Raw genomic sequence first — 26,014 nt, 5'->3', positions numbered from 1 at the left:
CACTGAGGCGGCTTAAGGGTGTTATATTCATTAATAGGCCCACACACAGCCTTACTGCTTCACAAAATCTATTACTATTAGAATTTTTTCTCCATTTTTTAATCTATATTTAAGGTTTCACTGAGCACACATGCTCTTTTTCAGCACCACCCAGCTTCACATTTATAAAGTTATACACGTCTGCCAACTGCTACCAATCACTTAAAAGCTCTACTGAAGCAATTGGCTATTAATTCCCTTGCTTAAAAGACCATAAGGGTGGTTTTGCATGTTTTAGCCAATGTACTACCATAATACTACTATTTACCACATTGTTCAAAGCATACCATACTTTTTTTAGATTTTTTAATATTTACTCACTTTCCCGATTTTTAAAAATTCAAATGTTCAGGTGATAAACTTACCTTTTTTTGTTTTGAAGTCATGAAGGTTTGAATGTAGTTTGTAAAACTAACCTTTCGTCAGGGTCTACTTTCCGGTGGAGACGTACATTCTGTTGTGTGGGCCACAGAGAGGAATGGTGCATTTGCTTGTGTTTGCTTATCGTTCTCTCTGGTCCTCTGGGTTTGATTTTCCAACCAAATAGCACGTGAATGCAATTTTGACAGCCGACTTTGCAGTCCCGGATGTTGGAGCTTCCAACCAGCATAAGAACGCACCAGAAGACATGTAGAATTATTTTCAAATGAATGCGGCCATTACACTAAATTACCATGCAACGATAAAGTAAACACGGGCGGGATGTTCACTGTGAGTTTCAAGCCTCTGCAAGTTGATTTTCGTGCGTATACTGAAATGAATAGAAACGAATGGCTGCCTGGAAGGTAGGAAAAATGCATTCAGACATCTAAAAAAGTATGAAATGCTTTGGAAAATGGTTGGTAGTAATGTTAAGTATACAGTACGTGAACTGTAGTAAATGGACTAAAACATGCAAAAACAACGGTATGGTCCTTTAAGATCATCTCAATGGTTGTTGTTGAGGGAGGTGAGAGCATTACTAATTCACTTTTTCCACATGGGTTTTCTCAGCTGGTCAGGACAGTCGACCAGGCAACCTTCCGATCACAAGCCCACTTCTCTAACCTTTAGGCAACTTTCCCTGATGTAGTAGTGCTATGTGCGGGCTTACTTTTGAACATTTACAATTTCATCTTTGTCCAGCATGAGCGAGAAACGTGGCTATCATTAGAACTACTTTAGAGAATTTTTCTGTGGGCGACGAATTCAGCAAAGTTTTGCTTTGCGTGGCTGTGTTTCACTGACCTGGAGTGACAGACCTGAAGAGCTTTTGGCTGGGGAGAGGAATGTGTGTGTCGAGGTGCCAAGTACCCACCCTTACCCTGAGACACTAAGTCTAACTCCCCTGGCTCCTGGGTGCCAGGCTTTGTCTTGCTGTCTCAGAACACACACACGCAAGCACGCACACACACACACACAGGCAAGCACATACAGGTAGCCTACACACTCACAAGCCCCAACTCACACATATACACATTTAGGAATGCACACGTTCTTAGCATATGTAAACAAACACATACATACTCCAGGACACAGCGCACAACTGTAATTAAATTGTAGTTAATGTTATGTTGTGGTAAACAGCGCTGTGTGTGTTCTTACCTGGACTCCTCCAGCAGCAGGAGAAGGCGACAGCGTGGGGTTTCAGTGGCTGCTATATGACCCAACGTCCCGAACACACGCTCTGCAGCTATCACATCATTCATGGTCACCTAGAGCAGACACACACACACACACACACACACACATACATGGACAGGAATAAGTGCAGTAAATCAGTAATCATGTTCAATGCATAACTACCGGCTACAGATCCACACCGGTCATCCAGGTATTTTCAGGGATACAGCTAACTTGCTTGCAATGCCTCTAGTTTCTCTTCAGCCACGTACACACTGCAGCTAAATAAGGTCACTCCCAAAAACTGACCTGGCCTAAATGTGATGAAAGCAGAGACAGCCAAATATTTCAAAGTCGCCATCATGACATGGTTCCCAAAATTTAAAATAGATGCTCAGATTTGGTGCATCAATGCTTTAAAAGTACACCATTTTGTGCCCAGAGACAGTGTGGCAGTTAAGACCTCTGTCTCTGTGCTCCTGCGGTCCTAGGATGGAATCCCACCATAATCTTCTCTCCTGTGTCTCCTCTCCTCTGTGTCCCTCCCAGCTTTCCTACTGTCTGTTGCAGTAACAAAAAGTGTGTACTCTGCAAAAGTGTATTGTTTTGTTTCGGGTAGCCACTTCCCGTGTAAATACAGCTTACAGACGCTGGTTGGGATAACAGCAAAATCGACAGCTAAAGCAATGAAAACAAGTTAAGAAATACAAAAACAAGAAAGAGGCTAAGTAAAAAATAAATGGCAGGGAAAAAATCAATTAATAAAAAATTATTAATTCCAAGCAAGTCTATAAAATGAGTTGTAGGAAGTGATTTAAAGGATGCTAGCCTAAACTCCTCAGGTAGGGCATTCCAAACTGTAGCAACCCTTATGGCAAAAGCCTTTAGTTTTTAGGAACCTGCCCAAGGAGCGATACTGTGCTGGTGCTCACCTCCACGCCGTTGATCCTCTGCAGGTTGAAGTGGTGGAGGCGGTAGATGACGAAGGAGCGCCACAGAGCCAGGCTGACCACCGGGTTGCCCTCTGGGTGGATGGTCAGCTGGTCCAGACGCCTCACCTGAGCCAGGGCCGCCAGCTGGGGCAGACGGCTGATGTTGGTCTCCAAGAAGATCAGATGCTGCAGGAACAGTGGCGAGTCGGTTTCACAGAGCAGATCCACACAGGCAAGCTTGCAGGTTACAGCTAACTCGCTAATGATGCTACCGGTGCTCTGTTTATGGCTGTAGCTCAGTGAGCTGAGCATGGCACCAACACTGTCAGGGGTTAGGAGTTTGCGTCCCCTTGGGGCCACACATTCAAAAAATGTATGTGATTTGGATAAAAGTGTCCACCAAATGGCATATGTTATGTTAAAGTTAGTCATAGTTACCATTTAATCAGTTTGTTGAGTCAAATATGTACAAAATGGGTTTGATTCACAGACAGTGTAACAAGGCAACAGTAAACATGTCATCCCCTACAAATGATGAATTCCCCGTCTGGGCTAATTAGTAACAAATATGTCACCTTGTTTTGAGCTATAATTGTAGTTGCCCCTTGAGCCAATTAGCATAATTTTGAATGCTGGAATGCTGTGGTGAGATGCATAATTTTCCCTAGTTTTGTCAAAATCAAATCAGTGGTGTCTGAGATAGTATCCTGCTAACATATCTTTCCTGATTAGCCTTGCCTCTTTGTGCACATCTATAAAAGTCACTGAGCAACAATCAACATGAACATTGACACTGCATTGATCAGTGATCTACAAGACTTTATAATTGTAGCATTATACAAGGGCTTTCTTTAGCAAACTTATAAACATACAGTATGTATCTTGTATAGTAAGAAACACTGGGTATGTGTCACATGCTTGACTGTGGAATATTATATTTGTAGAGTGATATGGAGGTCAACAGTCTACTGTTTACCATGTGTCTTACACTGTCCCATTGAACTGTGTGTAAGGTCCTATTGTCCTTGTATCGTGTATGTCTGTATGTACTGTGTTGCTATGTAAGTTGTTGGTAAATTGTTGGTAAATAGTGATTCTGATGCTGAATGTAATGTTGGCTCACACACATGTTGGCTCACCCACAGCTCATTATGGTCTGTGGCTAGTGCTCTCACCGATAGATTAGGGAACTTGACCCTTATGCGTGGCAGTGTTGGTACAATGGCGTCAAAGTTGATGTAGCGGAAGGTTATGACGGTGACAGCACCGGCGGTCTGGACCCCCCAGCCCCTCTCCAGGGCCTCCAGGGCCCCGAGGCCAAACAGACGCAGGGTGTCCCCATCCAGCTCTGCCAGGTGACTGTCAGACAAGGACAGGCTCTGAACGCTGCCACTCCCTGCCTCCACGAGCCTGGAAAACACACACACACACTTTGTGAACCAGTGCTGATCAAATTTTGATATTGGTCTGCTGTGTTTATTGACTCACCTCTGTTGTTTCTGATTCAGAATTGATTGCTTCATAAAACTTTGAGTCTGATTGAGCTACAAACCCACTTTTTCAGTTTTTCAGTACCCAGTTTTTCAGTCTAAGCACACACACATACAGACATTCACATATCTACACCTACACCTGTTAGGATCACTAGACTCCCTGGGGACAAGCCACAGTGATGCCAACCCCTCTCCTCTGAGACGGCGCTATCACCTGGTTTACAAGGATATCTTTTAGCCAAAACTGCTTCGCTCACATGCATTCGAAAAAGCAGGCATTGAGCCGAGGGGAGAAAAACAGCAATGTCGCTACAGAACAATCAGTGGGTCTAGTCAATGTGCCATTTGTCTTCCATTGCTGCCTAATTGCTTTCCATTCTCCATTGCGACAGTGGAAGTGCCCTTCCCTGATAAGGGAGTCGTGAGAGTGGGGAATCTGGGCGAGTCTCAGGGAGACCTAATCTCCCTGCCGGAGCCTGTGTGCTCGGCCTTCTGGGTCTGCTGACGCTCAGGGGACCGTTCGGCATACCAGGGGATCAGATGGCTACTGGGCCGCCCGCTACTCAACACTGGTCATTAGGGTTCAGCCCGCCAACAAACTAATCACCCCTATTCATATTTCACACCCTCCCAATCTCGCAGCAAGAGAAAAAACGCAGCGGGTGGAAGACTAATCCTTTGATTATGGAGCCGTAATCTAAGAAGTCTTGTTGAGACCGATTTTTGGGGAGAGAGCGTGTGTGTGTCAGGTGAGAGAGAGAGAAAGAGAAAAAGAGAGAGAGTCAGGGACAGAGAAAGAGAGAAAGAAAGGAAGAGAGATGCAGAGAAAGAGAGGGAAATACAGAGACAGAGAAACAGAGACAGAGAGAGGCTGTGCTGTAACTGAAGCCTGTTTGAAAAGGCCACCTTTGTGGCAAACACAGTAAGCCTGATCCCCCAGAGGTGACTCCTCTCAGTACCTGAGAACAGGAACAGACAGTTTCCTCTCCTATCTGAGCAGCGGTGAGGGAACCAAAGACTTTCTGGAGAATTAAAGGCCGTCTTCCGAATGAGAGATACATTAGATCAGAGCCCTGGCCAGATAGATGGACTGGTGCAGGTAAGGAAAGACAGCAGGGAGAAAACAGAGAGGAAGAAGTGATGGAGAGAGAGGTCCGCTATTCAGCCTAAACCTGAGGGGCTTTGCAGGATAGATGCTCAGGTGCTCCATTTACAAAAAGGTTTCAGGATTTGTTGCAAAATGTTAGGTATCCATTTTTGAGGAAATATGTTCCCTGATGTTCACAGGTCAATGCTTAAAAAACACAGATAATTACATCCTCTAAAATTTTATATTTTGTAAGTAGTGGATTCAGTGAGATTTGCTTTTATGATATTGATAATTTGTCATAGTAGGTGTCACAATATTTTTTTAAATATCTCATTAAATATCTCATTGTGGAACCAACCTCTCGTTCCTTGGCTTGTCCTAGATCCTACTTCATGTTCTTTTCAGAGAATGTAATAAAAATTAGTTCGATAAATTCTAGGTAACCCATTTATTTTGACATAAATTTTGTCCATGCATCACAGTAAATTTGGATTTGATTGAAAGCGCAGCATTTGCAATCAAGAACCTTCTCTAAATTAGGCCCTAGGTGAGTAGAGACCCAAAAAGAGAGGGGGGGGGACACGCTTTGGATCCAGGTGATTGGAAAGGGATGACAGTGAAGATGGCTGGTATGTGATCATTACGCAGTAACCCTAGAGGAGCATTCCTCTCCTGTTACATCAAATCTGAGGAGGGACGTGAGAAAACACTGACATCGTGTGCTGGGAGGGTCACTCTTTGGCCTGCAGTTCCTTTCATTCCTGTGTGAAAGACAGGTGAATGGTCAGGAGCCTCAGGAGATGGTCAGGAGCCTCAGGAGGCGCAGTGCAGGAGCCGGTCAGAGCATGACTGCTGGGCCTCTGGGAAACTTCTTATGTGTGTGTGTGCCTGTGTGTGTGTGCATTTGTGGGGCAACATGTGCGCTCATGCTTGCGTGTCAATGAACTATAGGCCTACTCTGTGTCTACTTTGAGGCCATGAGCTTAGAATCCTCAGAATTCAGTCATTAGCGCCTGTAATACTCCACTGAATAAAACTCAATTTCGCCCCATATTTTAAAATAACGTCTGGGAGAGCTACAGCCTAACAAAACAATCCACCAATTAAACCCAGCCCCCAGATGATTCCTGACATACAGCCTGAATCTCTTCCAAGAAACCGGTGACTGACAGGGAAGGTCCAACTCAATCATCATCACTTCTATCCGGACACATTGCTCGTACACGTTACCGTAGGGAGAGCTACCACGTGGCCTGTGTTAAAACCAGTCTTAATCAAACCAGCTCGTGTTTCTGAGGAGGTGGACGTCTGATGCTCAGGGGCAGATGTGGAATGTCGTGGAATCCTGTAAGGGGGGCTTTCACCATGCTGGGGTGTGCAGGGGAGCTAGAAAATGGTGGCTAAAAGGGTTGGCTATGGAAGAGAAGTACCATGGTACGCTCCCAACCTTTAGCAAGGATATAGATATCAAAAGGTATCAAAAAGCCTCAAAATGTTGGATTCTTGTGAGGAGTGTGGCCGGAAAAGCAGGCGGCATGTATAAATGTTTGACAATGAGTACTCTATCAGGTAATGAGATGTACATATATTTAATCGGAAACAATGTTGACTGAGAGCCAGTGTCTAATCTGAAGTATCAAAACCAGCATCAGTATTGAAGAGTTTCCAAAGTTGCCAAGCCCTAATGTGTCCTGTTGCAAGGCAAGCACACGCATCTTGGAAACTCCGGGCCGAAACATAGGCCTTGGCCAGCACTAGACGGGCAGGCACCAGTCACTGCAAGGCAGTTTCATCGCCAGGACACGCTACGCCTCCTAGACGCGGCTCTGCCAAAGGTAGTAAATCAGGAGGAGTTGGACAGCGGCGCAGGAGATAGAGCATAACATGAAGATAAGTCAGGTAAAGAGCAACGGTAACTTCTGTGTGCCTGGAAGTGTGCCATCAACACACTCTGTGCTGTGTCACGTATTGTTCCCCCGTAATCACACTTGAAAGACTGCCAGGTGGCCCTGAATCCCCTCCTGACATGAACTCAGCAACAAACCCTGACAGAGGAAGTGAAAAAGGGAGGGAAGACAGAACGAGGAGTCTGTGGCGATTAAATGGATCCTGCTGTAGCCTATTCGTCTCTGAAACAAATTCAATTAGGGCTATCTCAAGCTAATCCAACAGGAGTTTCAAAAAAAGACGTCTGTCATCTCCGAACAACTTAATTCCCCCGAAGAAATGTCTCATAGTGTACACATGTCTCCAATTCCCTAAATACTGTGTGATAGTGACACATGTGAAACATAATAGCTATGTGGGCTGTCATTTTAAGATAGCCTTTCATCATTTCTCTCTGATGAAAAGCGAAAACAAATGGTTGAAGCGGCAGTTCTTGGCATGATGAAGATGTTGGCTTATTGACTGTTGAGTCTTGTGGATTACTGAAGTGTGTTTCTCTGCGGCGGTTACAAATTGTGTCTCTCATTCCACAGGCCTGCTAAACTTATAACTCTCCCTCATGAAGATAACCCATTGATTTATATGCTTGCTAGTCCACCTGCTTAGGATCTCAGAGCAACTTATATGAAAGTATAGACAGAATAAGGGCATTGCTGTCTCCTCACACAGCGACCAACCCCACTATTGGATCTCTATGTAATAACTCTTCCACTCCCTTCCATCCCTGCATCCATCTCTCAGGGGTAATGAGATAAAATAAATCTTCATCTGTTCACTAAGGAATTAAATTGGAGCTTATATTGCAGTCACAGAATACACACACACAAAGACACACATGCACAAACACACACAAAACCAGCTTGGCACTGAAACAAGCTATTGTCCCATTGCATTTCCCAGTAACACATTCACCTTTGGCGCTATCATGCTAAATGTTCTGTCAAGATTCACCCTCATTCTAATTTTTCACCAAACTGGAGCTGCTAATGCCTACCAGAGATGACATCATGTGTTTTCCTTAGTCCCTTCCAGCCAATCCATACCATCTCCCACTCTGGAAAGATGAAATTGAGAACTTGGAAGTGACATTGGCGCAGCTCATTCGCTCACACTGTAAATATATTGTAAAGGTTTTGAAGGTTTAGTCTAATTGTGAGAGGTTAGCCAAGGTTCATGCCTCACTGTGTGTGCCATTGGGCCTTGACAAGGGCTCTGAAATTATGAGGTGCATGACTTGAACTGGCCACATACCAGAGAGGCTGTTTAATCTCCTGGCTCTCTGAAAATGGATTGGTTTCATTAAAACACTGATTGGAGCAGATCCATTTTTGTCCCTATTCGTCCGCATTTGAAAACAAGCTCTCTCTAAAGGTCATGATACTCCGAACACATGAAAATCTGGCAGATTTACATTTGGATTTAAATGTTCATTAACATGCACTGTCCCTATTAAATAAATAAATCACAAATCACTGGCTATATTCTGAGGCAATGTAGTTGGGCTACTTTGTAAAAAGTTGTGATCAACATAATTTTTTCCGCTGTACCTTTTTTGTATAACCCCTTGTGATATACACAAGATGTTGTTCCACTGTGATTATTAATCATGAATAGTACTTTTGACAATTTGAGGAACAAATTCTTTTACTGCTGTTTTTGCATCTTTTTCTGTCTCTGTCCATGTCTCTCTCTCTGAATACTGACGATTTTCAACTACAGTGGGTTTTAATATTGCCAATATGCCAACATTGTGCATTCAATAATTGTGGAGACTAAATGCAATATAGAAATAATAAATAAAAAATATGATTACTGCAGTGACAGTCTCACAGGGTTTCAATGTATGAGAAGGTTACTGTCAGGGAACATAAGATATTGCCATATCCAGATTTAATCACAATTCTTACCAATCTTCCATTTCAAAATTCTATACTGTGTCAAAACCTAACCTAACACAAACTAAAATCTTCAAATCCAGGCAAAATTTGAAGATTTTAGCCTGTGTTTATGCTAAGAGTGGCTGGGCATTGGGACTGTCAACTATCCTCACACCAATGAATATCACAATACATGAAATACCGCTGGGTCTACAACTACATGAAATGTGTAGTCATATGTGTATCGGAACTAAACAACTCTGTTTCCCCCCATACTTTTGTCCAGTTCCAGATTTTTCAAGACCTGGCAATGATCAAATACATTTTTCATACTTTTCCAGACTTAAGTCCTTTTAGTTACTTAGTGGTCCCTATAGCCAACATATGAAGATAAGTACATTTTTGTGGTACTATGACCAAATAAGACAACTGCGGAACATGCAAAAATTTTATGTTTTGCCTAAGCCTGGAAGTTCTCAGGGGTAGGCTTAGTGATGAGGGGATAGAGGGCATTCCCAGATTGTCTCTCAGGAAAACACACACATATACATACAGACACACACACACACCAGGTCGCCCTACTCCCTTGCCTCCCACAGACCAGATCCAGATGTGTGGACGGCACGGGTCAAGCCACTGGCTGCCCAGCATGTGGGAAACAACCCAGATTCTGTCTGTGAGAAGCAGGATTATAGATGAACTGTAACAAACCATAGACTATCTCTTCAGGGTGCAAAAGAATAAAACCCCCTCACGCTGTTATTGTGAAATTTCATGGGGCCTTCACACTCCCAAGGACCTGATCCCTGATGTCATGGGATAGAGGGTCAGGAGTGCTGATTCTCAGGCCACAAAAACCACAGATGAGTTCATCCATCATCTGCCCCTTCTTACTCTCCGTGGGGGAGGATGGTGTATTTTTATTCAGTATGTGCTCTATAGTAGGAGTCCTTCAACAGCTATCTGATTGGTATCCTGGGCTACATTGTGGTGGCATTATAACCCTTCTACATAACCCACAAGTTGACTAAGAACACACTCTAATTTACGGCAACAGCCTGAGGGAGCAGTTGTAGACGGAGGGAGGGTTTCACACACACGCACACACACACCTGGGATCTGTCTGGTTTTACAGTGTACTGTTGGCTACTGAGCTGCTCTGCTGGAGCAGCTGAGGGTTTAGTGTCTTGCTCAAGGGAACTTCAATGGTAGTTGTTGCGGGAGAAGAAAATGACTCATTCAATTCCTGGGGATTTGAGCCAGCAAACTTCCAGTCACAAGGCTCACTTCTCTAACTTTCAAGCTACTGGCGGCCAACCAGCGTCTAAAGGCTCTTGCCATTTTGTCATACAATACAAAAAACAGTAACAGCATCCCTCTCAACTCATAAGAGTGTGGTAGATAGAATCGCGTGCGTCCTGTTTCTGACCATAACCTGTTTAGCAACACAATTGAAGTTATAATAGACCCTGTAAAGGAAAGCCATTGCCATTGAGGGATTGCGCTTCGGGGACATTTTCATATCCTGGTGCAGGAAGGAACGGCCGTCTTTGAAACATGTAATAATAGTCCTTGACACAGCCTCCACTTTCATCTCAGCCCTCCCCCTCATAACTCACCCAGGCCTGGACCACATTCTCTCTAGGAGAGCATATCAGAGCACTGCACTCGCATTAGGCTCAGCACCAAGAGCAGATTTAGAGCACTTCAATTGGCATATTACACGCAGTGGAATCACAGAATGTCTTCACATATCTCTCTGACTCACGCATGTACGCATTTTACCAGAGAGCTCAGGGTGCAGGGCAGCGAAGAGCCTTGCCCCTGGAGCAGGTAGGGGGTTCAGTGTCTTGCTCAAGGACATTTGGACATGGGTTTGATGCACCAGCTGCTGCAAGGATCAAATGTGTAACCTTCTGGTTATTGGATGATCTCTCTACCTGCTCTATGTAGGCCATCCTGCCACCCTATAAATAAAGAAAAAAAAAGGGGTAGTGCGGCTGCCAGAAACTTTGCTACTGAGATTCCTCCATGTGAATAATACTAAGGGGTTGGCAGGGCAAGAATGGAATGAAAATGGCCAAGCTTCACCCTGGATGAATGTCTTTGGAGCAGGTAGGGGTTCAGCCATGTATATCACAGTTTGCAAACTAACCACCACAACACTGGAACAATGACACTGTCCGATACACTAGCACTCAGGGACAGAAGCCCTTAGGGACACCAGTATAGGCCACTCGTTCAACATGTGTAAATGATCTTTAGGAATTCTATCTGGTGTAGTGAGAAGTCGCTAGTCTTTGATCTATCAGACAGATATGGATGACGCTTGGGAGAATGAAAGAGAATCTACTTTGTGCTCAAACAAGACAGTATTATATAGGCTTAACTGAAACTAATTGTTGCTTGAAAAAGGTGTCAAAATGATAGAGGGCCAGGTGGCAAGCCACATGTGTCCATGAAAGAACACTGTTTTTTCACATAGTGTGTAGTGTCTGTGTGTGTGTGTGTGTGTGTGTGTGTGTGTGTGTGTGTGACCTGTCAGGAATAATATTTACTGGACAAATTAATGAATTGCATTAATTACATGACATTACATGTCATCAAAATATGCCCCCTAGAATGAGGTAGCATGTGTGAATTCTCACACTCACTCACTTATTGTCTCATACAGTTACTGGCCAAAGTGGCAGGTGACCCTAATTGATATAAAGACATTTTCTTTTATGCTTGGCAGGTGTTAATTTTGGACCCTGTGTGTGTGTGTGTGTGTGTGTGCACACATGCATCATGTCTTACTTGGGATCTCGTGGGCTGTTGGGACGGCTGTTGGTGCGGAGTCTGTTCTCACTGCCCCCTGTCGGTCGCTCCGGTCCTGAACCTGGGCTTACCCGCCTGATGAAACATCAAAAAACCTCAGCCACAGTTCAAACAACACTTTCCAAAATCATTTAAGATGCAGGGCCAAGCAGGGAAAACAGGCCTGTAAGGTACATACTCAAGCCATGTTCACAGATTCCCATCTGAGCTACATCATTTTAGTCTGCATTTAGTTCATCATGGAACACTAAAACCCTGAGCTCTCGAGCGGTAATACTCAGTTAGCTGTACCCTGCAAGTGCCTGGATGGGCCGTGTGTATCTATAAATAAATTATGCAGATCTAGACAAAAGCTAATCTCGGGTAGCCACGCCTTTGTCTCAACCAACTGGAAAAATTCTCGTCATAATGTGGAAGACGTCGCTGAGCCAAAGGCAGCATCGATTGTTTGGCTCTGAGTTTGAATTTACGGGATTTCTGCACAAGCTCTCGGCAACAGCACCTCTGGTTTGTTTTTCTGCCCAGGTAGAAAAAGTTTACATCGTTAGCTTAGCTACAGCGCTAGCTACTTAACCAATTAAATTCAAGTTAATATACACAATCTATAGGTAAATTAAATAAACATGATGAAAATGGATGAAAATTCTGTGCTGCTTGTAAAGTTTTGCTTCACTAGCTAACTGTAGAAACTTCCTTGTTGTTCCTGCAACGACTGAACACCAGTGCCAGGCTCCGCCCTAGCGAAATCTGACTGTCTTGAATTATAACCACAGCATTGTCGTGATTTTCTATCCAACTTTTGTGTTTAAATTTCTCCAGACCTCCGTGGTTTGGCGTGCGGCTCTGCGAGATTAAGACAACACATGGGATTTACTTCCACAATTTGTGTACCTGGGCTCATCCGGAGAAGGCTCCTGTGCGAGGCCATTGGTCTGGGCGGGGCTGTGGGCGGGGCTGTTCTCTGGACTGACTTCCTCTTTAGCACCGTTGGGTGGCGGCAGCTCCAGACAGGCTCTGACGCCCTCCCACTGCTGCGCTGCATTACGGATGGCCAGACGCCGCTTCTCCTGGATGGACACACACACACACACACACACACACACACACACACACACACACACACACACACACACACACACACACACACACACAAACACACACAAACACACAGAGGACAGAGACGGTTTCAAGTGACAATTCTCCTGAGTGGAGCACACAAAGGGCAAGCACTAAGCTTATGAAACCTCTCTGTCTGTCTCTACTTGGCTGCAGGCAAAGTTATGCCTCCTGCCTTGCTTGTCTCTGAGACTTGAGCTTGTGATGGTGTGCTGTTGAAGCAAATTATGTGCAGGACTCTATGAAAACTACTCTGTTTTACTGGCACACTGCAGATCTCAGTGAAATGGCATCTGCAAATAACTGGCCAACCATTCTGAACTCCAAACAGCTTAAGACAAATTCCATGTCTGTTGGGACTAACCTGTTGGACAACATTAAAGGTGCTACGTGTAGCATTTTGTGTTTCTCAAAATTAAAACCACATTTCTCATAAACCTTATTGCTCCATTTCACAAAGAGGATGTTGCTTTTATTTTGAAGAGCAAGAAGAAGGGTAAGAGCCACTAACAGTCACTGATAACAGCCAGTATGCAGTCTGAGAAGATAAGTTAACATGAATTTGAAACTATGCAGTTAGAATAGTGGAGCTGGAGTAAAGTTGTGCAGTACTTGCAAATGGTTCCTGTTTTATCCTGTAAAGTAATTTCTCTTTGTGACATAAAGCAATCCAGCAGATCTGTAAAGCAATCCGATCCGGAGGCACACAATGCAATGTAAAAAGCTGTGTATCAATGAATGAATCCAGTCTTCTTGACGATAGTCTCGTTTGTTTAATATTATTATACTGACTCAAAAATAATGTGGTATTTATTTATTGGTGTTATAATGCTACACATAGGGGCTTTTAAAGCTGTGTGTCTATGTGAAAAGGGGCTGAGTTGTCATCAAGCAAAACAGCTCTGCTCACTTCCTACTCTCTGCTCCAATACCTTTACCTCTGTGCTACTGCAGTGTTTTGATCAGGTTTATTAACAGTGGCTGGCTGCAGCGGCGGTAGCAGTAACATCCCCGCCCTGCAGCAGAGAAGAATGCTGCTTTCTCTTCTTCATTTCTTTTTCGCCAGCCTGTGTTTAGTTTCGATACGCTCAGGTATGGAATGTGCCACTCCCCCACGCAAGGGTGAGCCAGTATCAATCCATAGTGAATCCTACGCCGTTATGAACCCCGGGTTGCAGCGTTCAAAATATCATTTTCTCAACAGCAGGGATTAGCAGGAGTTGGATTACAGTAAGACAATCAGCTCCGTGCAGAGGCCGGGTCCATCTCTCAGCAAAAGCCAGCACTGCAGCACAGACACAGCAGGGGCACATGCATATGCACATGCACACACACACACAGAGGGTCACATGTAACACACAGTACACATTTAGCTATGTGCTCTGTGGCAGATCAGTACCTTGCTTGACACTGCAATTGAAAACCTTTCACCAGTTTGATGATATCAAATATTCTATAAAATCCACTTTTTCAAAGAATCTCATCTCCAAAATGTAAACTGAGAAATGTCAGGAAGAAAGAAAATGGGGGAGAAACCTTACTTCCTGGATTCAAGCTCTTTGAGAAGTTCGCCATTGCCCCAAATCCCCATGAAACATAACTGCCTAAAAATGTGGAACATTTGTGTCTTTTCAAACCATTGAAGTCGGAGCCAAGCCACAAAATAGAGCAGTTACTTTTCTTCTTTCTGGGGTGGGTGGGTTGTTTGTTTTGTTCTTCTTTTTGGGGTTTCTTCACCACAAACCTGAATTAAAACTGCCCCATTGATCAACCCCACTTCGACATTTAATGCAGAACAGATGAATGGCCTGTACAGGACTGAACAGCACAGAGCATTTAAAGTAATAAAGTATACTCGTCACTGGAGACCAGCACTCAGACCCCATTCACAGATACCACAGGGGACACTGTCTAGCCTTCCCCATGCATTAACAATAACTAATACGTCCAAAGGGCATTATCACCTGTGTTGATACAGGTGAAAAACTGATATTGTAGGTTAGCATCCCAAAAGTGCACTTATGGCCTTTTAAAACACAGCCTTGACAATCCCATGACACATTAGGTAATAGTGCACCTCCGCTGTCACCAGAGGTAAAATGTGGGTCAAACTAGCAAAAAAAGCACAAATGTCATATTTTTATGACCTAATGGCTTAAAGAGCTTTCTACTCTAAAATGTTTTGGCAGGCAAGCTGCACAAACAGGAAAGAAAATCAGATGCAAAACACCGCCTAAAGCACCATTAGGAGGCCAGAGAGGTTGGTTATTGTCCAAATAGACACTTACCCTAACTTAAATCTCCATACCATAATTATAATGAAATAATTCTGTCTAACACTGGAAGGTATATTGGCATTAAACTACATAAAACATTCAGCTGATGGGTGACACACTTTGTCAGGTGCTTCTTATCACTAATCTATATGTTATCAAAGCTTCATCTAGTACTTTGAACCTAGCAACTAATAATCCAATTACTACCAACAGTAACTAATCATATAACATCAAACGTATTTAAAAGAGCACCACTGGGTACAGAGGAGACTGCTTAATCCCTTTGCCAAGACATAGGCTAGCACTGTGTATGTACTGTATGTTTAGAATGTGAATCCAGGCAGAGAGACATAGACAACAAGAGCAAGATCATCTGAGTGGTACCTTATGAATGGTCTGTTTGTGACTCTCCCTCTTCTTCTCCTCCTCTTTTCGAGCCTGTACGCCAGCCATGCGCCGCTCCTCGTCCTGAAAGAGACAGCCGGTACAATCAGGGTGTCGCTCCATTCATGGCCTCTGAATTATTGAAGAGAGAGGGGAGCCGCAGAGAGCGTCGTCAGTCAGACTGTCCTCTGCATCAGGACTGGCAATTGGACCGCCGTGGAGGCTGAGGGAGATTCTCACACCAGCCGGCTGCATCACAGGATTATCTGTCTGATTTTCGGACTCGGATCAACTGAGCCCAGCTGTTGAGGAGAGCCAAAACTCCCAGAATGCAACACTGCCAACACAATCTGAGAGTGCCAGCTGAGAGCTGGGGGATATTCGGCTCTCTGTGACGAGCAAGCAGGAACGATGCCTCAGTCTGATCAATAGAGGAAAAACGATATCCTGACTGATCCAAGGTACTGTGGCATTTTAAGCTGGTGAAGGAGACACAATTGAGGTGTTAGGCCTATTTGTTGTTATTTCAAACCAATTTGTGTGAAGAAAAGTATAAAAGAGTATAATGGAAAAAATGACCAAAATGAATATGCTATCCTGTGACACCTGATCAATATCTTATTGATTACAGAGAGTGCTAATTTTCAGCAGTATCACTGTTAAGACTGTCTTTGTTAAGGCGTCGATTATGTTTGGCTGTTATGGTTTTAGCCAAATAAAATATTTTCAGTTAATAGGTTTTAAAGATATTTTAAACATTAAACAGTTATTTCCAGAAAATTATGGGTACACCTCTGACATTAGCAACAATACTCACAAATATGTATTAGTCTGCTTTGATAAAGAAGCAGGATTGTATGTATTATTTGATTAGTCATTAAATACTGTCACTATTAGTTGACTAATGACACGTCAGGGACAGCTCTAGTCCATGCAAGCAACCAGCAGGCCCAATCCCTCTGAAAATCATCTGCCATCAACACCCATCATTTAGCTTTTGAAATAATCCAAACTGCAATGACACATACAGTTTATCTCAACAGGAGATGGAGGAGCAGTGTCTTGGCATTTATTGATTCTGCCTCAAAGCAGAACAGAAGCGCCTCCTCATTTGCACTATTAACACTCATTCCATTCATAAATAATAGCCAATCTGCCAACAGCCAGGCATGGAGTTTATCTCAGATAATCTGATCTCACCGCTACTGACAGCATAGTGCACTTGGGGCAAGTTTTACAAATTAGATGGAGGGGAAAATCTAGATCTTCAGTGGCTGCAGGAAAGTTTCCCCACAGCAATATTATGATATGATTGAAAAGATGGAAGCCTCTACTGGTAGGCCTACATTGCTGCTATCATATCAAAACTTTGCATCTCCCAAAAGTAAACTTTTACTTTCCAGGAATGAAAAAACAGCCCTTTTTCAGATTAACAGCTGTAGATTTTTGAAGCTCTCCCATCTTATTTTGGTTTGGTATTTTGCTTTTGGATGAGTTTAAAGGGCCCTGGGGTCATGAAACCTGCTCAACCTGTAAAAGGACCACATGAACTTTAAATTCGAGTAAAAACATGAAAACTGTTGAAATTGGAGTTACGAGGTTTTTTCCACCACAGCAGCAGTATGTTCTGAGGGCAAGGTGTGTGGTACTTACATACTCTTTCAAAAGTACAAGCTCAGACCTGGGTGCTGCCTGCTTGACAGACTCTAAAAGCATGCCGATACTCCACTGAAGCGCCTTGCTGGCAAACTGTACAGTGTGAAAGTAATGACATCATGTTTGCAGGGCAATCAGGCAATCCCAATATGCCTGGGAACAGCAACTTTGTATTGTTAAATTAGATTTAAATGCAGCACAAATGCTTAGCTCAGTCTCCCGCTTCATTCATTCATATGTCTTTGCCTCTAGCACAGCAAGAGTATGATAAACATTGAAGCATTGATGCCAGAGAACAAAGACTAATTGGTGGTGTCATCAAGATGTACAACAGCCTGGAGATGCTCCATTGACAGTGAATGGGAGACTGCCTATGTGGGCTCATGCAAAGTTTGTTCTGAACTGGGAAATAATAATAAAGTAAAGCGTGTGGATATGTCAGAGAGCCCAACAGAGTCGCTCTCAAGAATCAACATGTACCTTCAGCAGCACATGATAAGGCAGAGACATAGAGGCCATAGGGTCATTGGTAAATGCACTTTGCATGACACAGACACATGCACATGTAAATATAAAGCACACTAAAGCCAAGAGTTATGAGGGTCTCATAGCTTAAAGTGTGTCATAACTCTGCATGACTGATCCTGTTTGCTTTTTAACATTATATTTTGTACCTACAATGCACAGGGCCAACCACAGTAGCTGGTGCTCACCACATACTTTTATTTAGCAGCTACAGTCAACATTTACCAGCTTTTGGCTGGTGGTCGGTGTTTATCTTGCACCCTGAAAGAAACACTCAGACACACGGAAACAAACAGTCCAGCCTTACCGTGATGCGCTTCATGTCCAGCTGTCTCAGATGAAGCACACAGCGCAGGACGGCCTGCTTGTACCATGTCTCCAGGGCTACAGGATTCCCATCCAGGGTGAGCTCAGAAAGGGAGCACGACTCTCCGAGGCAGGCTAGCTCATCAAAACTGAACACAGAGAAAGAACATTTACATTTACATTATTTTAGGCATTCAGCTGATGCTCTTACCCATAGCAATTTACAGTAAGAACAACAGTAGAATAAGCTTTAATTACTAGATGGCTAAGAATACAAGCTGCCAATAGTCACACACACACACACACACACACACACACACACACACACACATATACATACACTGAATGTTAGCAATCATCTAGTGGCATGATGAGCTAAGTACTAAAAAACCTAATTCATCCACTGGGTGAGTCACAGAAGACATCTTCCGACAATCTTCGCTTTGATTCTTTAACCTTTAATCCAGGCTTGTATTAAGAGAGCTCAGCCACAACAAGACATGAAAACCTGTTAATTTAGCGTGCACACTGGCAGCCCAGCAGCACACAAGGGACAACGAAGAGAGAAAAATCAGCTACACATTTACAAGCGTGCCTGTGGCTACAAGAGACATGAAAAAGCTCAGTGGTGCTGTGTGAGGCGGCGAAATGGAGATTCTATCATTACTAATTTGTGATAATGACCTTGATGAATGATTTGCCTGGAACTACTTCTGGAACTATTCCACTGCTATATGTCTGACCATACCCGGAGGTTTCCTTGGCTTTTAGAGAGGCTTAGGTAATAACTTTGACTGAGTCTTAAAGCATGCAAAAACATTAAGGAACAAATATGAGCCTCGTGGAGCCCATTAGGAGGCACTGTGCACGGAACAAGCACATGAATTAGCATTGGAGCTCAGTCAGATGCAAAGGAAAATTTCACAATTCATATATTAATTTAAGTAGTCAGAAAAAACAGTGCCAGTGTGAGGCACTGAAGTGGAGATTCTGTTGTACTACTTTTTGATAATGACCTCAACAAATGATTCATAAGCAATCAGATGTGTTCCAAAAAATCTCATAATTCATATAAAGCACAGTTAGCTGGTGGAATGACAGTGGTTCCATGCTAATTATTGCAGTAACCAAAGAACTAGTTCATTTTTCAGACAGCATACATGCATTTTATGCATTGTTTACCAGCCATTATACCCGAGGGCACTATATTCTAGCAATAATAACCAAGAGGGCGTTCTTCACAGTGATTATGGGTACTTCAGAGATGCTGATGGTACTCAGCTGCGTCTCCTATCTATTGCATCATTGTTGTACCCATAATCACAGTAAACAATGCCCTCTTACTGTAGTATTATTACTATGATACAGCCACTCAGTCCTTGCAGTAGTGAAATGTGTCAATGCACCTGTTCTGGAATGCTCTTGAAGGTCCATGTCGGTTCTCCATTGCTTGTTTTATCATATTTTCCAATAAACTAACTGAGAACCTTGAACTTTCGAACCCAAAACAACATTGTACAATCAGAACTGAATGTCGAAAATGTTTGTGTGTAGAGTGGGGTGTGGTTGGAAACTGTAGCTTCCAACTTCAGCTAGGACTCTATTCCCCCAGCCTTTTTCCATCTACTTCACCTTTTTTGATCCTCCTGCAAGGTGGGTAACTTAAATCAGGTATGTATTCCAGGCAAGTATAAAACTCAAATATGTTATGTCAAATACCATATTGTTATAAATAGAATATTTATTTTCTAAAAGGATTTTTGCTCCAGTGCCCTCCATTAGGCTTTGACTGACCGCACCAAGAAGACATGTCTGTTCTCCCTCTCTCCCTAGCAACAGAGAGCAACTGTTATCCTATCAGCATTGTACAGTTACAAAAGGTAGACATACCAGATTTCTACACTGCCACCATTTTAATTCATAGGAGCTCATGTGCAACTTGAGATTCAAAGTAGGGATGGGTATTTTCAATAATCATGCTGAGGAAATATTTTTCCAGCATTTTTCCATTGTAGAGTTCAAACATATTAAACTGATCAGGTGTGGTTATTCATTATATATTTTGCAACATACATTTTTATTGCAACTTTGATTCACTGATGAAATGTTTTTAATCCCTTCACCATGAACTACCAAAAAACAAGTCGAAGTATTATGTAATTGAGTCTGATAATGATATCATATCCTGAATAAAATGACACTGTAAAGCCCTAAAGAGACCAAGAATCCAAATCAACATTATTTGTTGTGTATTTCGCCATCATAAAGACAATGACTGATGCTCTTTATTAGGGTGTGCCAGGTACTGAATCATACAGACACTTGAGCAGGGTGCTGGCTTTGAAACGTCAGGTCAGATCTATCACAGCACAAGGTGACTGAGGTCCAGGAGGCTGATGGTAATGCTGTCCTACTCTGAATCCCACAGACAGGCCCCTCCTCCAGGCAAACACAATACTGAGGCAGCCTCATTCATTGGGAAGCCTGCGTTGCCTTAACAAGTAAACTCTCTGACACCTCTGACTGTTTATACTTGGCTCAGAGAGGCAGGAGTAAAAAAAAAAACACAGAGCACAGTGATTGAAAAAGTGTGTATAGGAGGGTTGATGTTCACGCTAAGCAACAAAATAGATTCATGCAACACACTCTCACCTAGCAACGCTGCTTTTAAAATCCCTCAATTTCCAAATCTGTCATTCATTCTCTGTGCAAGTGAGCTCCCCTCTCTCACCCTCCTCCCCTGTTGCCTAAATAACTTAAAACACTGTCGCAGCCATTACTTAGGTAACGGCATGCTAATTACCAACAATAAAGAACACAGGTTGTCAGTCTGTAGGTTGCAGAGACTGCCCACCACAGCAATCCTGTCCTTTGTGTGTGTGTGTGTGTGTGTGTGTGTGTGTGTGTGTGTGTGTGTGAGTGTGTGTTGCCTGCAGCATGTTGGCCAGGCCCAGCCCAGAGCCAAGGGAGGGGACGTGGCGCTGGCCAGCCACTGTCCCTGTCCCTGTCCTGCGGAGAGGAGGGAGTTAAGCAGTAGGAGCTCTTACCTGGCGATGTTGTTGCAGCTGAGAAAGAGGCGCTGCAAGCGGGGCAGGCGGTCCACCTCAGTCTAGAAAGAAACAGAGAAACAGGGAGAGGAAAAAGAGAGAGATGGAGGGATGAGGAGAGGAGAAAGTGCTCGGGAAGAGGGCACTGCATCGTCACTGCGCGTGGCTCATAGCTCCCCATCCCTCTCCATTCCCTCAGTCACCTTGCAGCTCTCAGCGCCAGCATACAGCAGCCTCATCCGCCCTGCGCATGCACACGCACACACATACAGCACACTGCCTCGTCTGCACACGGAGAGGAGGGGCGGTAGAGAGAGAGAGAGAGAGAGAGAGAGAGAGAGAGAGAGAGCATGAGGAGAAAAGGGGGGAGGGGAGGGAGTGCGAAGTGTGTGCTGCGCTAATGCAGAGATCCCCTGCTGCAGGAGGCTAACCCGCACGGCTTATTGGAAGCACACACACATTCAGTCACACACACAGACGCAGAGCAGCTAGCTAGCCCATCACGCAAGAACAATAGATAGGGCACGATAGAATTACGTTTGAATTGTTCAATAGGAATTGATTGCGGGGGTTTTTGGTCCGGAGGAGGCATCTGTTTCTTCATCAGGCAGGATGAGCATCAAAATCAATGGAGGGTTTTCTGGAGGGGTGGGAGGGGCGATGAAGAGCAGCAGCTGGCTGGCAAGCTCAACAGGACACATAGGCAATGTCACAACCACCGCGACTCCAGCTAACCAGATGACAGTGTGGGAGGGGAAGCATGTTCAGCAGGGGCAAGGTCTGCGCTGTGTGTGTGTGTGTGTGTGTGTGTGTGTGTGTGTGTGTGTGTGTGTGTGTGTGTGTGTGTGTGTGGGCAGGGTTGGTGGGAGCAGAGGGGAGCGGACACTCCCAGCAGCAGCCTGAATGAGCTGCGTCAGCGTCAGCCCATATTGCAGCCGCCGCCTCGCAGCCTCCTCCAGCACTGTTGCCTGTCTCCATTCAAATGATACATTAGCTGAGCGTTTAGGCTATGCTAGCTCCTCCACAGAATACAGTACAACACTGTACACACCCACCCACACACATACGCACACTCACCCATCCTCCTCCCACCCATTTCAAAGGCCCATATGCCCACTTTAGTAAATAAATGAAAACAAAGGAGCAGTGCTGGAGCCTTTCTGACAGTGTTTTGTGTGTGTGTGTGTGTGTGTGTGTGTGTGTGTGTGTGGTGGGTGTTTAGATGCACAGTGAATGATGTAGTGTGCCTCTGACCAGCCATGGCTATTTTTGCCCACAGTCAAGGCTGCCTTTACTCAGCACTACAGCCTGGGTTAACTCAGCCACTGAGTTGTACAGCTGCTGTGAAAATCTTGCAGCACTGCGATGGAAGTTCATTCAGTTCAAATGAGAGAATCTGTTACTGCTGCATCATTGCGTTGCAACGCCTTGCAATGCAGGTGCAGCATGTGTTGGATTTCTACCAATGCTGCGTTGACGATGCACGCATAAACTAAAACAAATGTATTACGCCGTTTTTTTCTAGATCTGTGAAATCAGTCAATCAAAGTTGCAATGAAAATGTATTGCAGTCATGTCAATACTATTGCAATACTGATCAGTTTGAGCCATGGAATCCTTGCATAGGATCAGTGAGTGAGTGACTTTGTGTCTGGCTGCAACCCGTCTACTGAACCTGATACAGAAGTTCAAGAGAGAAGAAAAACTCTTCAAAATTCTCTGGTTACAGAAAGGATTATGTTACCTTTCTCATCTGCAGACTTCCTATAGACTCAACAACAGCCTTGCCTCTACAGGACCTGGGCTGCCCCCTCTTGTCAACTAAGAGCATACAAATGGTTCAGTTGACTTTCTTCATCAATTAGTTGTTTATAAGATTTTCATTAAGTTATTTCCTGAAATATAACAAGCACATCACCATACTTTTCACACATGTACACATGATGATGAAAGTGGTGGTTAAGTGAACTCATTTGCAGGAGGAGAGTCATGTGAGAGAAGCAAATTCAGTGATTTCTTGGTTATCCAATACCAGATTAGTTAATAATCTTAATGGCTGTTAGTTGATAATTTGATATTTTTTAAAGTGAAGGAGTGAAGCCTTACTGATCACTGGCTTAGTATACCAGTGGGGCAGCATTAAGTGTTTGTAGATCAATGGCTCGATGAATAACACATGTTGTAAGCATATGAACAGACAATAAAGGGGCCTACATTAAACAACTCATAACAAGTTACACAAACCACCACCAACAAAGGAAACATGTCTCAACTCATTAAGACCAGAGACAGGCTTTGTTAGTGACTTTCTACCCTTCCAAGAGTATTATCTTAACAGAAAAGTATTCCATAAAAGAGCCTAAAGTCAATAAGTTTAAAACTTGATTGTCTTCTCTGAGCTTAGGATATCTTTCAGTGGTGCAGCTCAGAGTCATTACCACACTGGATATTTTCCATCTTCGCACTGAGTTGTCCTGAAGCAAGAGAGGCTGGCAAGTAGGCAGGCAGGCAGTACAGGACAGTCACCCCTTCAGGCACAAAACACATGAACACATGTGACCCCCATATGGCCTCCTCCTGCACTGGTATAAGAAAACTGTTTTGTTGAGAACTGTTTTTGAAATGTAAACTCGATCTACTGCACTCCTTCATCACCTCTGTACAGCATCGGTCAACAAGGGTGGGCTGAGTACGGCCTGCACACAATGCCAATAACCTGTAAAAGGTTACTTTCAAATTTGCCAGTGCGTCAATATGTGGATTAATTGATTTCCCAGTGCTAAATGTTTTTAAATATCACAGTAAAATAAGTCAATATGTCAGTGTGTGATTGTGGCGAGGGGGTTGGGATCGAGCCTCTGTCATGAGTGACACAAGTAACCTTTCTCTGTAACTTTATTACATGTGTTTCAGTAGATGCTATCGGATGAGCCACTGGACTATGTAAGAGCTGAAGTTACCACAGCAAGAGGCCTTGAGGAGCAGTGGTCTGTTCTTAGACTGTTGAACTTATCCCTGAAAGAAGGTGGGGGGGTTATCAAGTTTTTTTCTGCCACTGGTTACAGTGGCTGATGCATTACAAAATTCATCCACCACTTTAAATATTTTACAAGCCAAGCATGTCATGTAGAACACAAAAAGAATCCAATTTCCGGAGGTTGTATCATACCATATGTCCAGAAGTAAAGCATTGTACATAGGGAAATTAATGGTTATTTATCATGGCAGGAAACCTTTTTTTGGTTACCAGACACTTATCACTATTTTATCAACCTGAATGTTTTCAGGAAAAGAGAAGAACCTCTAAGTGATGGTCAGTTACCTGCAAAAGTGGTAGAGCAGACTAATGTTTGTGTGGGAGTTACGCACACCGAAAGAAAGTTCATGTGGTGCTGATCACTGGCACAAAAATCTCAACATGAAACATGATGCAGATATATGAAAGAAGAAAAAAGCATTGCACCACACTGTCAGTAAAATATACCATGCATATGGCGCTAGAGCGTACAATGCTTTTTCCTTCTTCAGAGCAGACTAACGTTAGCCTGGTTCCAGACTCCTGAATTGCGTCCCGCCCACTCTTCAGATTTGGTGAGTCTGGTGTTGCTCTAGTCCAGTGTTTCCCAACCCAGTCCTCAAGGACCCCTTTTCCTGCAAGTATTGGCTCCAGCTCTACTCTTGCGCACCTGATCCAGTTAAGGTCTTAATGCTGATTGGTAGAGACAGATCTACCTGAACAGAGCAGCATGAAAATGTGTAGGCCCCAGTGGGATCAGGTGTGCAAGAGTAAAGATGGAATAAAAACTTGCAGGACAGGGGGTCCTTGAGGACTGGGTTGGGAACCACTGCTCTAGTCAACGGCGTGTTCTAGCTCTGAGAAACAATCAAGCAAATCAGTGCCTTTGTGGGCGGGACTAAAGTTTGAACCGTTCGTTCAACATATTGTCTTTGCAAAGACAATATTTTTGTCTAAAACGACCGACATTCTTGGTGAAGTTAGTACATAAATATGCCCAGCATCAGTGTAACTGAAAATAACATCAGAGCGGCCGGATATGCCGGATACTAGTGATTGGTTAGGGGGAAATCAACCCCCCCACAGAAAACGGCTAACATGGAGGCTAGACTAACTTGCCAGCTTTGGCCAAAATGTTCCAGCTGGTGGTTGTCATCAATTTCCTATCTTGGTATTCATTAAAATAATAAAGCAAAACCAGAAGGGGGGATGTGCTTGCCTATCATAACAAATTCAATTCACGGTCGCTAACTGCTCCAATAACCAGGATGGCACACCACTGATAGGCATTCACTTCATGGTGCTTCAGCACTTCAGCTGTTCCTATTTCTACACAGCCACCTGTGTTATAATGTGTTACGAGTGCTGTCTCATACTCTGTGACAACTTCAAATGCTCATCCTGTGTAGGCGGTGTTACAGTCATGGAGTCTAATTGAGGTAACATTTTTTCAGCTGACAAAGGATGCTCAAACAAAAGAAACCATTCTGCCTCTCTCCTTAGCTCCTATTTTATTATTTTCCTAGAACTTCTGTCTTACAATTATATAATTTTAATTATAATTTTGGCGATCTATGAATTTAAACTCATTCTACTATTGCACCCATTGTAAGCCACAGCTAAATGCCTAAAATGTAAATGTAAAATTATGCTACAGACTGGAAAAAGAATGCGATCCAAACCTTAACAGTGTGTTATCTATCCCAACAACATGTCTAGTTAAAACAGGTACAGACATTAATACACAGGGAAACCTTTTGGGCAACAATACTGTAGGGCAACATTAAACAACATTAAGTAGCCTCAGCATTGATGCTTTAATCACACATGATGCCCAAACATGGTGTAACAGTTCAGACCCCTGCCTCTGGAACCACATGTACCCCTG

General features: G+C 43.6%; 1 protein-coding gene across 1 annotated transcript in view; it reads right to left on the bottom strand.

The window, feature by feature from the left end:
• Positions 1 to 26,014, bottom strand: part of LOC139655818 (leucine-rich repeat-containing protein 49) — a 42,193-nt gene that overhangs the window by 4,968 nt on the left and 11,211 nt on the right. The window contains exons 8-15 of the mRNA XM_071533186.1: positions 21,111 to 21,172; positions 18,065 to 18,212; positions 15,577 to 15,660; positions 12,692 to 12,867; positions 11,780 to 11,875; positions 3,749 to 3,983; positions 2,574 to 2,759; positions 1,624 to 1,733 (exon numbers count right to left, since the gene is read on the bottom strand). Of these exons, the coding sequence (XP_071389287.1) occupies positions 1,624 to 1,733; positions 2,574 to 2,759; positions 3,749 to 3,983; positions 11,780 to 11,875; positions 12,692 to 12,867; positions 15,577 to 15,660; positions 18,065 to 18,212; positions 21,111 to 21,172 (1,097 nt within the window). The remainder of the gene's footprint in view (positions 1 to 1,623; positions 1,734 to 2,573; positions 2,760 to 3,748; positions 3,984 to 11,779; positions 11,876 to 12,691; positions 12,868 to 15,576; positions 15,661 to 18,064; positions 18,213 to 21,110; positions 21,173 to 26,014) is intronic.

The sequence above is a fragment of the Centroberyx affinis genome, unplaced genomic scaffold (genome assembly GCF_046629955.1).
Source record: "Centroberyx affinis isolate AG114_WGS23_722 - 3 ecotype Tasmania unplaced genomic scaffold, CSIRO-AGI_Caff_v1 ptg002337l_1, whole genome shotgun sequence".
In the NCBI taxonomy this organism is placed as follows: domain Eukaryota; kingdom Metazoa; phylum Chordata; class Actinopteri; order Beryciformes; family Berycidae; genus Centroberyx; species Centroberyx affinis.
The sequence above is the reverse complement of the archived record's forward strand: the minus strand, read 5'-3'. Positions and strand labels throughout refer to the sequence as shown.